The sequence below is a fragment of the Colletotrichum higginsianum genome, chromosome 4 (genome assembly GCF_001672515.1).
Source record: "Colletotrichum higginsianum IMI 349063 chromosome 4, whole genome shotgun sequence".
In the NCBI taxonomy this organism is placed as follows: Eukaryota; Fungi; Ascomycota; class Sordariomycetes; order Glomerellales; family Glomerellaceae; genus Colletotrichum; species Colletotrichum higginsianum.
Window position 1 is genome coordinate 3081651 of NC_030957.1, and position 18463 is coordinate 3100113.

An 18463-nucleotide genomic window follows, 5' to 3' on the forward strand; every position below is an offset into this window, starting at 1 on the left:
GATACCCCCCTACAATAGAAGCAACGCTCAATAGCGAATGCAGTCATACATCATTATCGGTCATCGTCAAGACGGCTACTCCCCCTCAGCGCCTGCGGCCAAACTTGAACTTGAGCTCATCGTCGCTGTCGTCACTATCTGCAACTTCGATGGGCTTCCGGGTCGCTCGAGCTTTCTTCGCCGGGGGCTCCTTGGCCGGCGCGGCTGGCGCCGCCCTCTTTGCCCGCGTTTGTCTCTGCGACTGAGTCTGAGTTGTGTTCTGCGACTGTGTTGCCGTCGCCGCCGCGCGGGTACTCCTCGCCCGGGGTGCCGGTGTTGGTTCCGGTTCCGGTTCGGGCTCGGGCTCGGGCCCCGGTTCAGGCTCAGGCTCAGGCTCCTCATCGGGCATCGCCTGATCCTCTTCCTCCTCGCTGTCGTCGCTGAGGACGATGCGTTGCTGTCGCGACGCCGGTCGAGAAGCCGGCGACGCGGCAGGCTCGGTCGTGTTCGTCCCGCTCTTCTGGATCTCATTACCTTTCTTCTTGCTCTGGCTGTCTTCGAGCCAGTAATCGTCCCCGATGCCGAACTCCTTTGTCTTGACATGTGTCAGGGGCACGATGACCTTCTGTGGTGGACGTCCTGTAAGCTCGCCGCGCGTCCTGAAGCGCTTGAAATTCTTCCGCCCGTTCCACCTTGGATCCCACCTGCTGTTCTCTGCGTCTTGATCGTGACTATTGTTGGCCGTTGGTTGACGGATGGGCATCTCCTCAACAATGTGCAGTCGACGGATTTCGCTCAGGTCTACGTCGTCGGGTAGATTGGCGAGGTCCTCCTTTTCTGCCTTGGCGCGAGCCTCCATTTCCTCACGTTGTTGGCGAGCGACGTCGAGGACGTCAATCTCTTTCTTGATCTTCTTCGCTTTGGGCACAGCCTTGGGATCGGGGGCCATCGTAGCCGAGGGGGACTTCTGGCGAGGGACCGCTTCCTCGCCAGCAGCGATCCGTCGGCGTTTCACCGCCGCAGCAGTCGGGATGATATCCTCGATGCTGTCGTCTTGGGCAGCGGGGCGCTTCCTTCGAGTTGATTTATGCGTCATCTCGTTTGATGATTCTGCAATTTCCTCCGGCGGAGGTACTTCTTGGGACACGAACAGCCCTTCCTCCGGTTCGTCGTTTGCTGAGACGTTGGACAGGGCACTTTCAGTCACCGGGGGGGTCATGGCTTCCTCTTCGTCATCATCGGCGTCGAATCCCGCAAACCGTCTTGTTGCTGCTCTTCGTACTCGGCTCTTGGCAGCAACCGTCTTGGAACCTGAAGACGATTCTTGGGTGTTCTGAGAGACGTTTGGATGATCAATGTCCATCGAGTTAGGATCCGCGTTCGCCTGTTGGTGGGGTGCCGTGTCCGGAGGTAGTTGTGTAGGATCGACCTCCAGAGGCCGACGCAGAATGCCAGCATCGTTGATGAGGATAGCCTCGAGGAATTCGTTCTGCTCGATGGGTCTATGGTCCAAGCGGAGGGAGACCTGAGTGAAGAAATCGGCGTACCAATCTACCGAGTCGCCTTTGCTGGGAGTGAAACGGACAACAACCACACCTCGCCCTTCGCTTCCGTCTTCGAAGGAGCCTAGGCCCTTTTCACCAGCTTCTGTTTTTACGTAGAGGATGAAATCGTCGACTATTGTTGAGTTTGGTTCCACATTGGTGTAGAGAGCTTTACCCTTGCCGTTGGTGATGGGTGCCAACAGCGTATTAAATTGCCCCTTGTCGTAAAAGATGAAAGTGTACCCCTCGAAGATTTCCCGGCGGCTCTCGTTCGGTGCGTACGCAGATGGCGGCCGCTCTACAGGCTCACCGCCACGAGGAGGCAGGTGGCTCAATGGATCTGGCCAGTTCGCGTCAAAATCATCTTCCAAGGCAGAGGTAGCTGTGCCATTCCCGTCGGTAGAGGGTGTTGCTGCTGCGACAATCGCATCGATGAACGAGTCGGTGACAATGTACCTTCCGTTGATGAGAGCTTGTAAGCCTTTGGAAGTATTTCGCTTTTTGGTGACAACGTGAGTCGTGTGCTGGATGTTGTAGTCGGCCGCCAACTTGACATCGAACTGCTCGAGCTCGGCACGTAGGCGGGAAAAGGGGTCGGCTTGGAGCTCCCGGCTCGAGAAGCTGAATGTGAGCACTACAGGGTGCCATGAGAGACTAGCAGGCCGTCAGTGTGAGGTCGCCCGTGAATTAAAACGGTAGTCCCGTACCGGAACATGTCAGGGCAGCCACCCATCTTAATCTCGGCCGCAAGTTCGGTGATGACATGCTTCTCGCCCTTGTATTTGTGTCCATCGACGGTCGTGCCGGTCTTCGTGCCCAAGTCTTCGATCATGACCGCCGACCGGCTTGATAGATGTTGCTTTGCAGCTTGTTAGCAATTGGACGCTTTTCCGTTGGTGCGCGAGGCCATACGCTTGCGCCATCAGGCACCGTGCCGACCTCAATCGTGAGATGTTTGCGCGAGATGGTCTTGTGGGAGATGGCAAGTTGTCCCGCTGCGTCTGTCAGCGATACGGTTCGCTAATCGTCGTGGATAGATTGCGCATACGTTCAGAAGCTGTTCGGCCAAAGAGGTATCGCTTTCCAGGCCGGAGCCAGAGTCGCCTGCCTGTATTAAATCGCGTCAGCCATTTGTCGCATTCTGCTTTTTTTTCTGGGAGGTCCTGGATGGTTATACCCTGAAACACATCGCCGTCCGTCTCCAAGAGCCACATCGCGGTTTGATCCTTTTGCCCGCTAGAGCAGTCCGCCGATGTCTGCGGAGTTGAGTTGCTGGCTGTAGCGCGAAGGCTCGGTTGTCGCGACGGGAGTGAGTTTGTGGTGGGGAAATTGGACGGCGTGCCCGCGTCCCGAGCAGCGCGGGAAAGTGACGCCGTGTCACGTGCCCACTTCCAGGCAGCAACTCCCTTCTCCTTTTTGTCTTTCAGGTTCCCTCCACCCTTTTCTAGGATGTAAATGTTTGCGAAAAGTAGAATTCAGGTATGTGAAACTTCATGTAGGTAGCAACTGTCATCGTGACTGTCGTATGACATGCTGTAATAGGCAACTGTTGGGTCTCAACATCACATGGGGGACTCTATTGCCATACCAAGGGGAAGAAGGCCGCACTCGGAGGGAATCTTAGGCCATGACTTCAATGCAATGAATGTCCTTGCTATCATTTCTTTAGTGCTTGGCCCTTCTACTTGCTGGCGTTATTGCCTTTCCGCCGTCGCTCACTATGACACCCAGAATCCAGCAGTTGACGAGGAAGAACCCCACGGATGACACGAACAAGCCCGGAAAGAAAGTGCTGACCCCCAAGAACTCGAGTTGGAATCCTTGCTGCAACCAAGCTGCTTGGGACACAATCCACAAGGCCAGTGCGGTAACTCCCAGCTTGGGGTTCTTGAGGAACGAGGAGTTGGGAAGATAGATGGGCAAGAAAACCATGTACCAGAGGAAGTACTGCTTTGACGTCAGAGATGAACTGCAATTCTTTCGGGGACTGCATATCCTTACCTGGCTGGTGCAGACCTTGTTGAAGGTCACAAAGGCGAACGTCTGAGCCATCATAGAGGTTGCAAGGTCTTTTTTGGCCAGAATAAGTGGGATGAGGACGGTCGAGAGGAGAATCTGGGGGAGGAACGCAACAGACTCGATACGGATGGCCGCCGTCGAGGGAAACGCCGAGGTCAGATACAAGAGAATGTTGTACGGGCTGAAGTTGTGTCGGTGGTCAATTCTTGTGACGTGATGGAGGTATGTATGCACCAAGAATGGCGTCCCGTATCTGGGCCGATAGTCAGCTCAACTCATGATTGCACGCCCATAACCACTTACATGGAGTACATGACGATATTCAGACTCATGAAGGTCGCTAGGCTGACGACGGCCAGCTTGATCCTCTCTGGACTCAAGAAATTTGCGACAGCTTTGACCAGAGTCTTCCCATGGGTACCAGAGCTCCTCCTGCCGAGAGTCTCGTCATCCATCCACCACACAATGGCCGGTGCGTAAATGAAGGGATAGATCTTGAAGTGAACCCCAAACCCAAGGAGTAATCCGGCCAACGAAATTCGCCTCTCAAGAACAGCCCAGAGAAGTGCCATGACTGTCACGCCAAGCAAGCCTTCGGAGCTTCCTCGCGTGCTGATCGTCGCGACCATGGGGTTCAGTAGCCAGATGCTGGCGAACTTCAACGCTCTCGCCTGGCCCACTCCTCGTCTCTCCAGGGTGCGCACGATGTAATACCCGGCCAGCAAGTCGGCAGCAGCGAAGACGAACTTCCCAAACGCGAACCAAGCCTGCGACGACGCCGTGGGGACGAGCATCCACGCCAGGAGAGGGGTGTAGCGATAGGTCTCGCGGTCATAGGGCGAGCGCCCCTGTGCGGTAAAGCGAGCCGCGTCTGTGAAAACCAGGTAGTCGATATCGGTGTACTTGACCGCCGAGTGGGCATCCTGCCAGAGTCCGTAGTAAAGCATTGCCACGCGGAGCACGGCGGCGGTCGTAAAGAGCGGCACGGGCCGGAAGAGGGCGTAGAGGCCAGCCATGTTGGAACGGAGCGATGATTCTTGCTGCGGCTCAAAATGCCAACCGATTTTCGTATCTCTGGTTGGATCGATTGGTGCAAAAGACCATTGGATCCCCTTTCAACACCAACAATGCCGCGTTGCGATGATAGTTGGAGGGTTTACAGTGTACTAAGGTATGTAGCCTCCATGATTGATAGCTGGGATGGGAAATTTGAGTGACGTGGGCAGAACCGGCAAAGCCCCTGGCTATTCGGGGAGCTGGAGTGTGCTGGATCCACACCCCGGGTGCTGCATCTACAGAGGCACCCCCACTAAATTCAATTCTGACCCTGCATCTCACACCAACACCAACATCGCTCAGTGACTTCATCGCGGGTCTCACTCACCTTTCGTCAACCCCGGCCTGCCACATCAAACCCAGTATGTCTAAGAGAGATCGCGACGGCAACATGCGGGCCCACGAACCCAAGCAGAAGCCGGCAGCCCCCGAGTCGCAGTTCACCCCCATGTTCATGAACTTTCGCAATGAGCTCGACCAGCACCACGATCGGAGGGAACGCGTTATCAAAGCTTCTAGAGACGTCACAGCCTTGAGCAAGAAGATGTGAGAATGTGCCGCCCCATCTTCATTTGGGCTTGGCTAACACGAAACCAGCATCTTTACCTGCCAAAGGTGATATTCAATCCACGGTCGCTTGATCGACCCAAGACTCTAGAGAAGAAGGCCCCAGTGTCAATTACTGACTCTCAGCAGGGTTAACAAGCTGGGCGACCTCCCCAACTTCGCAACTAAGGAAATCGCCACCCGCATGGAGGAGATCAAGAACCACCTCACCGCGATCGAGTCCGACATTCAGGGCATCAACCGCTACCGCTACGCCTACTCCCTCCGCTGCCTGGAGGAGCTGGTCGAGGCTCTCTCCTTTTCCCACTACCTCCGGACCCAGACCCTCATCAGCCCCGAAGAAACGGCCGCCGCGGTGCCGGCCAACGTCTCCATTACCGAGAACGACTACATGTACGGCCTCTTCGACCTATTTGGCGAGATGATGCGCTTCGCCACCGTCACCACCGCCCAGACGGGCCAGCTGGCCGGTATAGAGGGCCGCAACATCCTGCAGGACATTCACGAGCTGAGCAGCTGCTTCGAGATCCTCCCGGAGATCCCGACAAAGGACTTCAGGGGCAAGATGGAGGTCATGCGGCAGTCGGTGCGCAAGGTGGAGAAGCTGGGCTATGGGTTAGCCATCCGGGGCACCGAACGGCCCAAGGGCTGGGTGCCCGACATGAAGGAGGACTTTGACCCTTCTTCATTGGATTGAAGCTTTTATTCGATGCTATCATACGAGGAGCAACACGATGTCTCGGGAGCGCGCAACAAAGGGCGGCAAGAGGAGGTCTTTGTTGAAAAGGGACGTGGGGTCTCAAACCACGTTGTTGTTTATTGTTGTTCCTACCGCCTGTCCGCACACTGGCCTACGATGAAATCTGATAGCATCTACGAAACACTTCTTTTCAACCATCAACGCAGTTGGGAGTGGGTTCAAATCACTTCTCAGTTGATTATCAAAAAACTGCTTGCGAAATGCCCCCCCCAACCCCCGAAATTCAATCGAACGGCATCTATAAGAGCCATCTTCATCCGTCTCAGTGTTTCCTTTCTTTTATAATCTTTACTATCATTCTCAACACCAATTCAAGCACCTCCTCTCAACGTCCATTCTCGACAGTCTTACTGCGTCAAGCTCATCTCGTTTTACCATGTCTGCCCGGACGATTCTCGCTCGTCTTTTGACGCTCGCCCTTCTCGCCTATCTTTTTCTTCTTTTCTTGAACTGCTCCAATTTCCTGCTCTACGTTCTCTCGTTCTTCTCCGTCTACTATTTCCTCTACTGGCTCAAGCGTTGCTTCTCCTACTTCTTCTCATTCTGGCTTAATTGCGTCGGCTTCTTCTCCTCCGTCGTCTTTTGCTTGGTTTTCAGTTGGTGTACTGTCATCTTCCTCCTCTCTCTGGCCTCCGATCCTGCCTACTCCTACCAGCATCACGGTGCTCTGTGGCCGGCATCGTCCGAGAATGGTCAGCGGGCTGTGTAAAGGTAAGACTGTTCCCATTTCTCTATACTTTTGATTGCTGTAGAATAATGCTCTTTCGTCCAGCCCCGTCGTTTTCTCGCCTGTTTGTCGATATCGCGTCTCGAAACGACCACTTCGATCATCATGGTCCATGGGACGGGGATGTGGGGGCCGCGTGTCCCTTCCGAGGTGCTACTACCATCTTGTCGACGGACAGAGTCCGTCTCGAACTGTTTTACAGCGACTTTGGTCCTACTCGACAAGACGGAATGGATTTAAATTGATTTATCGACTGTTAGTATGAAGTTACAAGGACTTTCAGACGCTTCCAGTCGTTGAGTATTCTGAACTCGACAGCAAGCTCTTGTGTCGGACTCGACAACAAGTGGCGGGGTAAACGGCCGACACTTTTGGACAGAGTCCGTACTTTCTTTATCGATGATGTTGATGGGAGTTTTGTTATCATATTCGTCATGTTTTTTTTGGGTCGCTGTTACTCTAAAGATGCTGCCGGTTGCAAAATAATAGATTTCTCTTTGTGTATGTATGCACTGTCTCTACAGATGACCAGCAAACCGCCCTCCCTATGATTAAGAACCACGAATGTGAGCCGAGCTAATATCTGAAGACCACTTAGTCTGCGTGTTTGAGTGGTGGCAGAAAGTATGCTTGGAAAGTTGTGCTGGCTAAGCTACGAAGTCGCATGGTTGTCACCAAACAGCGGATATGTTGGCACTGAAGATTGACGGGCAAATCCAACTACCTAACCCAATGGAGAAGCCACTCTCGCGCTCACGGCAGCCGTGCCACCCATTCCTTCAAGTCGTTGGTGAGCCGGGTAAAGGCGGGTAGGGCGAGCAAGAGTAACAATGATGAAGATCGCGCGCAATCCTATTCCCTCACCGGAGTGTGGCGCACAAAGCTTGCGAAGCTACAGCTGCCGCCCCAAATTTGGGTTCAATGGTGACAATCATGCTCGTCTATCCCAATTGATGTTAGGTAGGTAGGTAGGTACCTTACCTAGGTAGGTAGGTATGTAGGATAAGGTACCTACTGTCTGTCATCCCCTCGCTGATGATCAGCCAAGCTGTGATTCTCCCGGAAGGAGAGCTTCCCGTCACGTGGAGCTTGCATGGTCTGTGCGCAGCCTGTAAAATCTTTCCACAATGCCCCTCATTGAGTCACTGCCCCTCCATTACCTTACCTACCCCTCATTCCACCCCTACGGCTTTTCGGAATTACCCTCCATCACCAATTCTGACAAACACCAGCATCATGGAAGACGCAAGCGCCCCCACGTCGAAGAAGGGCGCGAAGAAGGCCGAGGCCAAGGCGAAGAAGGAGGCCCTGAAGGCCCAGCGCGCTGCCGAACTCGCCGCCGCCGCCGCCGCCAACCTGAACCTCGAGGACGACCCCGCCAAGGACAACTATGGCAACAGTCAGACCACGACCCCGCCCTTCAGCAAGGACGCCGAAGAAGTCGAAATCCGTTCCCTTGACGAATCCTACAATGGCAAGACGGTCATCGTGCGTGCGTGGCTCCAAAACTCTCGCGTCCAGAGTGCCAAGATGGGCTTTGTCGAGCTCCGCAAGGGGGGCAACTGGAACATCCAGGGAGTCGTGTTGGCCTCCGAGGAGGAGCCCATTGTCAGTCGACGCATGGTCAAATGGATTACCAGCATCAACCCTGAGAGCTTCGTTGCTGTTGAAGCCAAGGTGAAGCAACCTCTTGAGCCGGTCAAGAGCTGCCGAGTCTCGGGACTCGAGCTTCACATCACAAAGTGCTTCGTCCTCGCGCCGGCTCCCACCATGCTTGGCATGACCCTGGGCGCTGCAAGCCAGCCCATCGTCAACTTTAGCGACGAGAAGGCCCAAGCGGGAGATGTTGACGCCGAGAAGGCTGCTAAGCCCGCTGCCGAGACTACGACGCCAGCCGCCAGCATGCTCACCCATCTTGACAACATTGCCATGCACAAGCGCGCTCCTGTTCAGCAGGCCATTGCGGTATGTCGATGTTCATGATGGACTATGATCTGGATGCTCATTGACTCGTCACAGGACATCCGCATTCAAGTGAAGAGAATCTTCCGTTCATACCTCGAAGACCGTGGATTCAAGGAATTTGAGCCACCTTGCCTTATCGGCGCCGCGTCCGAGGGCGGTGGCAATGTCTTCCGACTCGCATACTTCGGCGAGGAGGCTTTCCTCGCCCAATCGCCTCAGTTCTACAAGCAATTCGAGATTGCAGGAGGCCGAGAGCGTGTGTTTAGCATCGGTCCCGTCTTCAGAGCTGAAAACTCCAACACCCCGAGACACATGACTGAGTTCACGGGCCTTGATGTTGAGATGGAAATCAAGCATTCCTACACCGAGGTTCTTACCACATTGGAGGGCGTGTTGTTGTCCATCTTCCGTGGTATCCAAGGTCAGTTTTCATGCACACAGCCGTTCCCGATATTTTGTTACATGTCCTAACCGTATTTGCCGCCAATACAGAGCGATGTGCGGACGAAATCGAAACAGTTCGATCCGTCTACCATTCGGAACCGCTCCTCCTTCCCGAGCCCGGCAAAGAAGTCCGCTTGACCTTCGCCGAGGCACAGAAGCTTCTGCGAGAAGAAGGCCCCGCCGAATTCGCCAACGTACGGGACGATGAAGATATGAGCACCCCTCAAGAGAAGGCTCTTGGTGAAGTCGTACGCCTCAAGTACAAGACGGACTTTTACGTCATTGACAAGTTCCCTGAGACGGCTCGGCCGTTCTATGCCAAGGTTGATGATGCGGGTACCACGGTTGGAGATGGTGTTCGTGTCACGAATGCCTTCGACTTCTTCATCCGTGGACAGGAGGTGCTCTCCGGCGGTCAACGTATTCATGACCCCGCTGAACTCGAGGATCGTATCCGCGCGAAGGGTGTCGACCCGGAGAGCGGCGGCATCAAGGAGTACCTCACAACGTTCCGACAGGTCGGTGTGCCGCCGCATGGTGGAGGTGGCATTGGTCTGGATCGTGTGGTTGCTTGGTTCCTGGCCTTGCCCAGCGTCCACCTCGCAGCGTACTACCCTCGCACTCCCAAGAGACTGCTGCCGTAAGGCGTCTGAGAAGGACGTTGACTTCGGTGGACCATAGGGTGCACATTGTGCAAATTGCAAAAGGCGGTTCACTCTACATGGAGGTGATGAAACTTGTCACCTCGGTGCATTTCGTCGAACGCTGGCAGTGGAAAAGTCAAGATGGCTCCAATTCTAGCGCCAAGGCCGTGCGTAGAAGTAGAAGACTCATCAACATGACAACCATTCTAAACAAACACCTTGGGTCTCTTGCCAAAGCTACTGCCTGTTTGCACTACGATGATCTGCTCTGACGGAAAACAATGAAAATTGATGACCGGGTAAGCAGGTAGCCTTTTAAGAGTCTTACCCTGCAAGCTTGACGACCCCTCGCTCCGAGTGTAACACTTGAAAACTGAACACATCACCGGCGAAGCAAACGACGCAGACCACATGGAAAGGAACTTTTCAGCCAATGAGCCGCCATGGCCTTCGCTTTACCAGTGCTCTCATGGATTCAACTGGGGAAGGAAATGTGGATATAGGGGTGAATCTTGCGCTGGTAAAAGTTGCATGTTGAAAGATGCTTTTGCGAGACTAGAGACAATCTGTTCAGGTCGTTGGTCCTCGTTCAGTTTCCTCGGTCAGCTTGCATAGTCAGCTTGTCGAAAGCCCGAGCAAGAGGATTTCGTTTGAAAGGTTACCTGTCTTCCCCAAGCTCGTTGGTTCAACCCGGTGAAATCATGGCTCGGGAAGAAGATAGGAGAGAGTGCTTCAAGTCTCCATGGGAAAAGGCCCCGAGACCGCGATTCCCATCAGTGACGAGGGCGATTATGCTTCTGTTGGCTACTATGCCCCTTCGCGCGGGAGGACTCGCTTTTACGGCTGTTCGACGTATCGAAGTCTTCGAGTTCGGGGACGGCTTCTGCAAAGCTTGATGCAGCAGCCAAGACCCCAAACTGGTCGTCATAGTAGACGGTTGGTGAAGGGACATATTGTTGTTGCCTTCCGTATATTCGTTCGTAGGCGCGGACATCGTCCGCTGCACTCGGCCTTGGTGCCGGGGGTCGTGGAGGACCTGGAGAACGCGAAGCATAGTCCATACGTTCCCTGCGATGTAACATATCGCTTTCTCTCTTCCAATCAAACCCAGAATCTTCTCTGCTAATTCTTTTGTCCAGTCCGAAGCCCTCTGGGTTTGTTTATTTGTTAACATACCACGTTTCTCCTAGCGCCGAATACCATGATTACCTACTGGGGATGGTGTTGGATGCTCGAGCATCATATTGCGCTGAACGAAGTGACTGGCTCATATCCTGTTGAGACCGCCTTGCTGCCGCAGAAAACTGGGCTAAGTTACCCTGAACAGACACCGGATGATTGTAGGCTGAGAAAGGCGGCAATACGGCCGGGTTTGACCTAGATTCTCTCCGAGCTTGGCCGGTAGTAATATGACCAGAGCTGAGATATGGCTGATTTAACCCAGTGGGAGGAGAGATTGCGACGTTCACAGCATTGAAAGCTGTCCTAATTTGGTCAAAGGTGTCCCGCAAGGGAACGACGTATGCGTGCCCCAAATGGTTTGAGCCTACGACGTGACCGTAAATCCTGCATGAATTTTGATCAGCGACGATAGAGCCGCACTCACCAGGGAAAACTCCTGAAGAAGGACGAGTCAGTTAGAACCACTAACAAACAACGCATGGGTCACTGCGATACCTTGGGGTGAAGCTAGAATCATCGTCCATGTTTGCACATTTCTTGTCCAGGACGAGAACCAATGCAACTCATCTCACTCGTAATCTCTCCATGCCTGACCCCGTGTACACCAGAGATCATGAAGACAGGTGTAGCACCAGCTGGTGGAGTCTCTGCCATGGCCATAAGTCGGGTCCATGTCTCTTCCCGAGTGCGGACAAAATTGTGCCGCCGTAAATCTAGTGTTGCTTCGTCTACACTCAGACAAGCCCAGTCTAGGTAGGGAACCTTTTCACCTGGTTCAACAATATTTTGGATTCGTTGGCCTTGCACGCAAGCGGCTCTCGAGCTGTCATGGCTTTGAGAAACTCGGAGTCTCGCTCCGCTGGTTGTTCGGCAGCAAGGTCTCCAATTGAGGGATGAAGGAGTTCGGCTGCTGAGGTGTTGAGAAGAAACTCGTTAGGGATATCTGGAATCATGCTGTGTATTTGGCTGAGTGGCTTATTGTAGCCTTTGCCGAAGTTATCCGACTCCTCGCAACTATCTTCCGAATCGTCGCTTTCGTATAGCCAGATGGCCTCATCTACTCCAGGACTAAGAGGAATCCGTAAGCATTAGTTACCACTCGTATGAGTTAACTGACCTAATCTTGTCTGTGCGAGGGAGCGCCTCATCGAATAAATGCTCAACCGTGAGTAGTCGTGACATGCCGTCGATTTCGATAGTCAGACCAATGGTTGCCTTACGACCGTTGTACTCGACCAAAGCTCCACAGAATGTGATGGAAGATGACAGATGGACATCGGAAAACTCGATGTCTGATGCGGCATTGCGAGTGGTCGGGTTTGTTGCTGAGGGATAGTAGTACACCCAAAAGTCAGGCAGTGTAATTCCCGTCCTCGTGCGCGTGCCGCTGATTACGGACGGGAGGCGTAGCCGGGAATGACTGGCACACTGAATTCGAGCCAAAAGCTCGCTGTCAAAGAGTGAAACCAAGTCGGAAGTATCTTCTTGCCGGCAAAGAACGAGAATAGAGGGTTTGGCTTCCTCCGGTGTAGGCCCTACCCTAGCTGGGTGGTAGTTGATGTTGTGAGCCACATCTTGAAGTCTATCGTGCTTGTCAACAGCTTTTTTGAAGTGCTCTATGACGACTTCAAATCGTCTGCTGTAATAAGCGGTTGGAAATGTCAGACGAGGCCAGATCTTCTTCCTGGTCCTTCTGTGCAGAGGAATGGGTATGCCGGGATCGTGTTCCTGGATCATCGATGTTGAGGGTGTCGCTCTGGCTGCAGTGTCGAGCACCGCAGTCTGATCGCTCCTGCCCGTATTCTCAATACCCTGATAATCGGCGAGCGTTATCTGAGGAATAGTGGGCGTTTCAACAAAAGTGGAAGTAGAAAAAATATCCATTTTGTGTCGACATATTTCTAAAGTGACCCTTACATGACATCAGCTCTGACTTTAAACCAAGTAATACTTGACAGCACTCACGACTTTGAACTGGCGCCGCCGTATATTCAAGCGTTGTAAGATTTCTATTCTATCCACCTTAACGCAGGGAGATTGAGTCGCGAGGGACACACTGATAGTCGGAAAGTATTTTGCCGGGGAGATGACCAAAGATAAGTCAAAGGCTAGAAGGCAGCCCAAAAACTGCATAAAATAGGGATGGGAAAACGCCTAGGAAGAACGCCCAAGAGGCAGTGCATCGGGGAAGCAAGGGTGGTCAGCTGGTCGACATCCAAGTTAAGGGCAAAAATGCACATTGTGTCGTCGTCATCGGGCTCTCCTGCAGTAACACATTTCAGCCCGATCCCTTTCGGGCTCTGCGCTGACCGAAACAAATCGGAGCGGCATATCGACATGACCATGGCATGTCATTCCACGAGAGTATTCCATAAAAGCGCAAGACGGTTTCTTTCGCATCGTCCGTCTATGGATTCTTCTCCTTTCCTGGACAGACATCTTCCCAAAGAAGCATGAAGACGCTAAAGAAATAAGAGGAAGACGAAATATCCCAACAAATATTTGGCAACGGTAACACCAGTGATTTTTCGGCATTTTTCAACGTTTACAATGAGTTTGCAAGCAAGAGCACCGCTCTGCGACTTGCCACGCCTTCTGGTCCGAAACTAGGCCCAGAGTCCCTGACCTACAAGACTGTGCTCCAGGTAATTGGAGTACTGGACAAGAATCCATGCGCCAAAAGGAGGGATGTCCTACAAGAGATGCGTCGGGTCATCAACGCAAGTCAGCCTACTACAGAAGAGGAAATCCAACAAGCCCTAAGGATGGCTGTACGAGCAACGACCATGACTGACTGCGATGCTAAAAGACACCATGGAATAGACTATGCGATCGCAGATTATACGCCAGTCTCTTGGGCTTCGGGAGAAACATACGTCGAATTCTTCAAGCGTTCTATTCCGGGGTTCCGATCGAATGAGCATGTGCCACCAAGAAATGACATTGTCATCACCGGGGATACGAAGGATTCTTTGACAGCATGGAACTTGAAAAAGGAACTGAGGATCAAGTTCCAAAAAACAGACGATCTTGCAAGGCACCTCCTTTTTGATACTGATAGGAACGTTATTTTCTTGTTCCACCACGCCCAATTCTTGAAGGCTCAGATCGAGAAGCAGTTGGATACCGATGATCCACTCAGCCGAACCATCGAGGACAGCCTCAAAAGGTAAGTTGCCCCACGATCGTTGACAAGCAAACCACAGCAAGCCCCTCTGATGAACAGTTGATAGCGGCTCACTTCCCCCACGTTTGCTCTTCGAACCTCTGTATTCGCTGCAAGACATACTCTTTCCACCGCACGACAACAAATCGGCGAGGATACTCGAGAAGCTGGTATTCAGACGGCGCAACAACTTCGATCGTGGCTGCATCGAGTACGACGGCTGCCTGTCAAATGATCAGCTCCCGGACAACTTCGGATACGTACACTGGGGCCAGCGCCTCTTGCGCCTCCATCAACACCTGCGAAGCCGACCGCCACGGAACAAATTAGAGCGGTGGTTGCACAGAAAGAGCAACGAGGGAAATGCTCTCTTCGTAGCACTAGCAGCGTTGTGCATTTCGATTTGCGTGGGTATTATCAGTATTGGACTGGCTGGAGTGCAAATCTGGATTGGTTGGATGGCGTGGAAGCACCCAGTTAGGTGATGCTCAAAGAGAAAGTAGATGCTGATGCTCGGCAAGAACCATTGTATAATTCCTACTAGGGTTACCTTTTCTACTCAATATAGTGTCTTATTCATCATTCAATAGATAAGGGAATAGTATAAACAATCAGCATTAATACCGGTGAGGTTCCACCAAGATGCTTTGCTTGTTGACTGTAGGACCATGTGGGCCATCCAGAAACCAAAGTAAAGTGACCTGGACCCTGCGTACGACAACTGAGACAGGACCAGCGTCGTCATCGTGATAACCAAGAACCAGGATAAAAAGACTTGGGCAATCCCGTGCCATATAGCATTGTACCGGCCAACTAAATGAAATGTAACCAATCCCTAAGAAGATCACAAGGCCAAGTCTTCCTTGGGAACAAATCGATCCGGGAACCTCCAGGCAAACAAAACTGTGACAGCAAACATCAAAAGGGCGTCAAAGATGTAGAGTGTCCACTCATGGGAGAGGGAGTAGCCAGTATAGCCCTGTGCGAACTCGACCACTCTGAAGATCGACCGGACCATGATGAGAAGGCTGACCGCGTAAAGCATGTATAAGCTTTCTTCCCAGGGGATCAAGCCATCCAGAGACTCTACCGTCGGAGCACGTCTCATCCTTCGGTGGAAGATGACGGCGATGACGCAGAATAGCCCAAACATGACGATCTGGATCACGAGACCGAGGATGATAATCCTCTCACCCCACGTGGCGAAGCCGGGCTTCTGAACGACCATCAAACCAGACGCGCCGCCCTGAACGACGAAAGAGAAAACGTCCCCGAGGACGAATGTGAGTGTGAGTTTTGACGGCCGGATCATGGAGTATTTCTCGGCGTGGATGCTGGTGATTATGCGGCCGAGCACCATGTAGATCGATGCGGCAAAGAGGACGGGGGCAATGATGATATACATGTTCTGGATGGCATAAGGCATGATCTTGTCGGTTTTTTCGTGGGCTCCGGCTCGAGCCCCGAACCCAATCACCTCGACTGATGGTTACCGTTAGCGACTGAAGACGTGATATTCCGGACTCAAGGGAGGAGGCGTCAAATGACTTACAGAGACATCCCACTGCAAAGACAATACAGAAACGGGCCCGAGTTTTCCAGATCTTCCAGCTGATGTAAAGAAAGGATCCCAGGAAGAGAATGAGGAAAATGACAGCAGCGGCCTTGTTCGGGAGGTAGCGCCAGAGATAGTAGCCGCCCTTGGTGGGCTTAACGCCCGGGACAGGCGTCAAGAGGCCTTCGGTGGACATGTTCTACAGCCTTGCAGTCGGGAACGATTCTGGTATGAAGATAGTCTGAGGGGATTCAAGCCTTTTTATGAGAAGTTGCGGCAGTGCTCAAGAAGGTGTTGCCGAAGAAGATGTTGTCTGGCGCTTCAGTCCAAAGTATATCGTCGGGGGGCGGCCGAGAAGATATATCTACTGTTGGAGACGAAATCGCCTACTATGAAGAAGAAACACACCTCACAGGCTGAAAACGCCTCAATGGATCCAATACCCAATGGCACATCGTGTGTGAAGGATTTTCGAGGCTCGCATGCAAACCGCCTTAGAACACGAGTGTTCGCGTCGGATAGCTAATATGAGGTCTCGGGTTTCTCTAGGTGGGGCGTTCGGATCCGAGTCGCGATGTGATGAATACGCGGAACAGGTCTGGACCCGAACGCCAAAACCGATTGGCAACCGATACATTAGGGGTTATCCACCGCGCGTCCTAATCCCGAATTGACGCAAAATAGTCACAGGGCCAGGCTATGAGCGAGGAGAAGCTCAAGTCGTATAAGCTTGGATTGGTGGAAACAACGGCGGCATTGCACATGCAGGGGCACATTCGCCAACAAAACAAACCACGCGTCGTCTAGACCGTTGCTTCGATTCAGATGCCAGGCAGAGGTTTCAATGGAAGAGGTACGGTTAATATGGCCCAACCAGGATGATAAGAGACGTTGATGGGTGTGTGTATAAACTCAATGCAGTAGTTGGGAAGCAGAGGAAACGCAAGTACCGGAGTGCATCGTATTTGATAAGTGAGCCTCTGAGAACTATACTGTTAGCTTGGAGGTTGACCTGCAATCATGTTGCTCTCGTGTTGATACGCTTCCAGAATTTTTCGTCGTATGTAGAGCGACATAGCAGAGACCAGAGGCCGTGTTTATTTGCTGGCTTTTGGCTACGGTCCCTCGACACTTGCACCCAAACACATCTCAAATTCTAGTTCTTTTTCATCCTTCCCACAATGTTGCATACAGGAATGTCTGGTGGATATTTTATGCCCAAGGTTCCTCAAACCCGCTGTATTTTTTGGCCAAGACTTGGCGAAAACAGATAACATCCAAACGCATAAGATGGCTGATTCTGCATCTGTAGGTAGAAGGCTATAGGTATTCGATTTACTCCTGTATGTTCCCGTAGTTCTATAGATGCTTGAGGGTCTTTAGAGAATCGCAGGATCCCCCACTCGTAATTGCCTTCCGCCCCGGATGTCAAGCCGGTGCTGAACCAGGCCGGCGCTGCGCGCCGGGTCGGGTTCCGACATCACCTGCACCTTTCCCGACACCCCGAGAAAGCCCCGATATCTTTTCGGAGACACAGCCGAAGCTTATCGAAAGATCAGTATATCAACGAGATCCTGTTATGTCAAACCTGTGTTCCTTAACGATCAACTGCCCATACTGTAGCTTTCATTAGTATGTTCCTTTCGAGTCCTGTTGTCTTAGTATCTATCGCTGGCAGCGAAACGGATGCTGACCTTTGAACAGTGTCTGAGCCCATAGTCCCTCTTAACATCATCAAGGGTGCCGGCCACGAGTTCATCCCCCTGCCTGAGGGTGAGAATGCAACGGTTGCCGATTTCCACTCGTATGCTCAGCTCCTTGATTGTCTTGGTGAACCATGCACACAAAACTCAACACTGACGATGACGCAGAATCCGGACGAAAACCACCTCCTCCCCTGCTCATTTCACTTCCGGCTTTTACAAGATCGTCGCTGGGCCCTCTCGTCCCGCGCACTACACTTTCGAGGAAACCAAGTATGTCCTCAGTGGTCAGATAGATATCTTGGTATGTACCGCGGCGCGCTTTACATAATGAACACTATTCACGAAGTTCAATTGCAGGACGAGGCCACTGGCATCACGCATCACCTCGTTCCCGGAGACTTCGCCTTCTTCCATGTGGGTTCGAAGGTCAAAGTATGTTATGTACCTCCTCCCTCTATCAACGAAACAGATTAACTAAGATCATTCACTGTCAGTTCTCAACCAAATCCGAAGGTCTCGCCTTTTACGCAGTAACGCGGCCCGTCAGGGTTCCTCACCCCAACTTGCAGGGCCGAGAGGAGGACGTGAGGGCAAAGCTTTAAGAGTACAAGAGAAACGTCATAAGATGGCCGTGGGATAATGAGAGAAGAGTCAAAACCATCTGCAATCAAATGGCTATACCGCCACATCATGTTGGGTTGCGCCAGCGAATTTTCTGCATGTCAACCGCCTGTGCTGGTTCTTGATTGCGTGACGGAGTCTCGCGTGAGAAATGAGAAACATTTTGGATTTAGTATAGAAAACCTTGCCGAGGTTTGTCTTATTACACCCCACCACATCCCCAGATTCTGTTTCCGGCTAGATGTAAGGCCTAGTTCTTGACCGGGCCCCAGTCTTCTACTCAAACAAACAGGAGATGCCAACTAGAGTCTCTTCACTGAAAGTAGCACCGAACCGGTGACCGAATCTGTTAATTTCGTGATGGCTTCACACGAGTGGAGCTATTCACTTGTACAAATCCGAAGGTCCGGCGCCGGCATAACGGGTTTTCCGGTACATTCCAAACGGGCCCGCTTCTCGTCAACCGACGGCCTCTCCGCGCGCATATACACGAGGATCTCAGCAGTCCACCCTTTTGTCCTAGAACCA

General features: G+C 52.5%; 8 protein-coding genes across 8 annotated transcripts; 5 read left to right on the top strand and 3 right to left on the bottom strand.

The window, feature by feature from the left end:
- Positions 1-85: 85 nt before the first annotated feature.
- CH63R_06225 (FHA domain-containing protein) lies at positions 86-4558 on the bottom strand (the record flags this gene model as incomplete). The annotated part of the gene is made up of 7 exons (XM_018301200.1): positions 86-2177; positions 2231-2382; positions 2436-2518; positions 2572-2962; positions 3243-3470; positions 3525-3795; positions 3846-4558. 7 exons carry the CDS (start codon positions 4556-4558, stop codon positions 86-88), a joined length of 3930 nt encoding a protein of 1309 aa, XP_018159050.1.
- A 404-nt stretch (positions 4559-4962) lies between these two features.
- CH63R_06226 (Translin) lies at positions 4963-5862 on the top strand (the record flags this gene model as incomplete). Its single annotated transcript, XM_018301201.1, has 2 exons — positions 4963-5144; positions 5295-5862. The coding sequence occupies 2 exons, from the start codon at positions 4963-4965 to the stop codon at positions 5860-5862; spliced, it is 750 nt and encodes a 249-aa protein (XP_018159051.1).
- Positions 5863-6301: 439 nt separating this feature from the next.
- On the top strand, positions 6302-6634 carry CH63R_06227 (uncharacterized protein; the record flags this gene model as incomplete). The annotated part of the gene is made up of 1 exon (XM_018301202.1): positions 6302-6634. One exon carries the CDS (start codon positions 6302-6304, stop codon positions 6632-6634), a length of 333 nt encoding a protein of 110 aa, XP_018159052.1.
- A 1254-nt stretch (positions 6635-7888) lies between these two features.
- On the top strand, positions 7889-9705 carry CH63R_06228 (Aspartyl-tRNA synthetase; the record flags this gene model as incomplete). The annotated part of the gene is made up of 3 exons (XM_018301203.1): positions 7889-8617; positions 8672-9038; positions 9110-9705. 3 exons carry the CDS (start codon positions 7889-7891, stop codon positions 9703-9705), a joined length of 1692 nt encoding a protein of 563 aa, XP_018159053.1.
- Positions 9706-11636: 1931 nt separating this feature from the next.
- CH63R_06229 (uncharacterized protein) lies at positions 11637-12771 on the bottom strand (the record flags this gene model as incomplete). Its single annotated transcript, XM_018301204.1, has 2 exons — positions 11637-11955; positions 12005-12771. 2 exons carry the CDS (start codon positions 12769-12771, stop codon positions 11637-11639), a joined length of 1086 nt encoding a protein of 361 aa, XP_018159054.1.
- Positions 12772-13652: 881 nt separating this feature from the next.
- On the top strand, positions 13653-14538 carry CH63R_06230 (uncharacterized protein; the record flags this gene model as incomplete). The annotated part of the gene is made up of 2 exons (XM_018301205.1): positions 13653-14056; positions 14121-14538. The coding sequence occupies 2 exons, from the start codon at positions 13653-13655 to the stop codon at positions 14536-14538; spliced, it is 822 nt and encodes a 273-aa protein (XP_018159055.1).
- A 359-nt stretch (positions 14539-14897) lies between these two features.
- CH63R_06231 (RTM1 protein) lies at positions 14898-15804 on the bottom strand (the record flags this gene model as incomplete). Its single annotated transcript, XM_018301206.1, has 2 exons — positions 14898-15535; positions 15606-15804. 2 exons carry the CDS (start codon positions 15802-15804, stop codon positions 14898-14900), a joined length of 837 nt encoding a protein of 278 aa, XP_018159056.1.
- A 1094-nt stretch (positions 15805-16898) lies between these two features.
- CH63R_06232 (Ethanolamine utilization protein) lies at positions 16899-17916 on the top strand (the record flags this gene model as incomplete). Its single annotated transcript, XM_018301207.1, has 6 exons — positions 16899-16920; positions 17232-17240; positions 17313-17412; positions 17480-17615; positions 17672-17746; positions 17809-17916. The coding sequence occupies 6 exons, from the start codon at positions 16899-16901 to the stop codon at positions 17914-17916; spliced, it is 450 nt and encodes a 149-aa protein (XP_018159057.1).
- Between the last annotated feature and the right edge of the window lie 547 nt (positions 17917-18463).